The following is a 1,542-nucleotide window of genomic DNA, read 5'->3' as shown; positions in this document are numbered from 1 at the left end:
TTTTTTTTTGCAGCATAAACCAGAGTATCCTCCAGAGAGCGCAGACAGCAGGCAGCTGATCTGATTGACAAGGACTTGGCTAACTGTGGACCCTCCTTCCCACGTCTCCTCCTCCTCTCTCTCTCCCTCTCTCTCTCTCCTTTCCTCTCCTTTCTCCGTGTTTTCTCCCTCTCCCCTCTCCCCTCAATCGCAAGGCTGCGCTCACCGACTCGACACCACCAACAGGGATGCAGCGAGGGCGCAGCGCAGCCTGAAAATGGCACCACCACGCGTCCTGTGGATCTATCCATCCCTTTCCCTTCACTCCTCCTCCCCGCTGCTGCTGCTGCTGCTACTGTTTCACACCTTGTCCCAGTGCGGAGCCGTAAGGAATTATCCGGAGAATGAAGGTGGGTGTTGTGGCAGTTTGAGCGGACCATCAGTGGAGTCAGATGCTGCATCCTTTTGTTGCGCGCAGAGCAGAGCAGAGCAGAGCAGCGCTGGCGGAGCGGCAGCTCCGAGTCCCGGGCAGCCTCGGTTATGAATGATGTATAAAGAAAAGCCAAGAGAAGAAGGTGGACAGAAATAGAAGGAGGCGATGAGAAAACAGCTGCTCACGTTTTTCCATCCATTGATATTAATTTTGCATGACTCACATGCAGCAGCGACATGTTTAGACTGATGTAGATTTTTAACTTTGACACCAGTGACTACCAGGCATTTGTCCAACTCCTCTGTTCCATTAAAGTAGCCTTACTTGTTATAATTAGACTCAAGAGATATTGACATCTGTGTCAGATTGTCCTGGGATGATAGAAAACTTGGATTATAGCTGACTGATTGATTTTTAGTTGAATTTTACTACTTAAGGACTGTGGCCCCGCTGCCTGAGTCTACAAATGAGGAGCAGCAATTACATTAAATTTGTCACACGCTGCTGCTGCTGCTGCTGCTGCTGCTGCTGCTGCTCAGCCTGTCTGGGTTATTGTATTAACATTGACGCTCTGCCCTGAAATTAGCCAATGTATTTAACTCACTAACTACTGACTGCTGGGTGGACGGACAGTGTTTGGTGCCGACGAGGCTCCAGGATGAATCAAGTGGGGAAACAAAGGTGGCAACATTGGTTGGAGAGGCTTTGTGTGCCCTGATGTGGAGGGTTTGTGACGACGGCTTCTGAAGTGAAAGCACATCCTGCTGTGACTGGACTGTCATGTTGTCAGTGTTGTCCGACCCAGAGCTCGAAACAAAGCTCCCCGTTATGGGCAGCCTGATCTGTCCTCCATTGATAGTTTCTATCACTTCTATCTCCTCAATTACATTGTGGATTAAGCAGCCACACACACACACACACACTCAGAGTGGGCCACACTGAGGTTTTGACAGGACCTCCAGTATCTGGCTGAGTCAACAGTATATAAGCTGAATGTATGTCACAGCCCGCAGGAGTTACAGCAGAACAAAAGCCCAGGAGGTTAGGAAGGTAGAGAGAGGGAGAGCCAGAGAAGGAGAACGAGAGGAGGAAGGAATTCAAGGATTGTGCTTCACACGTGAGGGAGACCT

The 1,542-nt window shown here is 49.9% G+C and overlaps 1 protein-coding gene across 2 annotated transcripts in view; it reads left to right on the top strand.

Moving 5' to 3' along the window:
- The first annotated feature begins 44 nt into the window (after nucleotides 1-44).
- The window catches only part of LOC103395911 (ephrin type-A receptor 3-like), a 71,367-nt gene continuing 69,869 nt past the window's right edge, over nucleotides 45-1,542 (top strand). Inside the window, exon 1 of one of the 2 annotated variants that reach the window (XM_017042352.2) lies at nucleotides 45-389. In XM_017042352.2, the coding sequence (XP_016897841.1) occupies nucleotides 257-389 (133 nt within the window). In that variant the 5' untranslated portion in view covers nucleotides 45-256. The remainder of the gene's footprint in view (nucleotides 390-1,542) is intronic. The other variant, XM_008333761.3, reaches the window with a different exon arrangement.

The sequence above is a fragment of the Cynoglossus semilaevis genome, chromosome 20, assembly GCF_000523025.1.
Source record: "Cynoglossus semilaevis isolate Cse_v1.0 chromosome 20, Cse_v1.0, whole genome shotgun sequence".
Classification (NCBI taxonomy): domain Eukaryota; kingdom Metazoa; phylum Chordata; class Actinopteri; order Pleuronectiformes; family Cynoglossidae; genus Cynoglossus; species Cynoglossus semilaevis.
The sequence above is the reverse complement of the archived record's forward strand: the minus strand, read 5'-3'. Positions and strand labels throughout refer to the sequence as shown.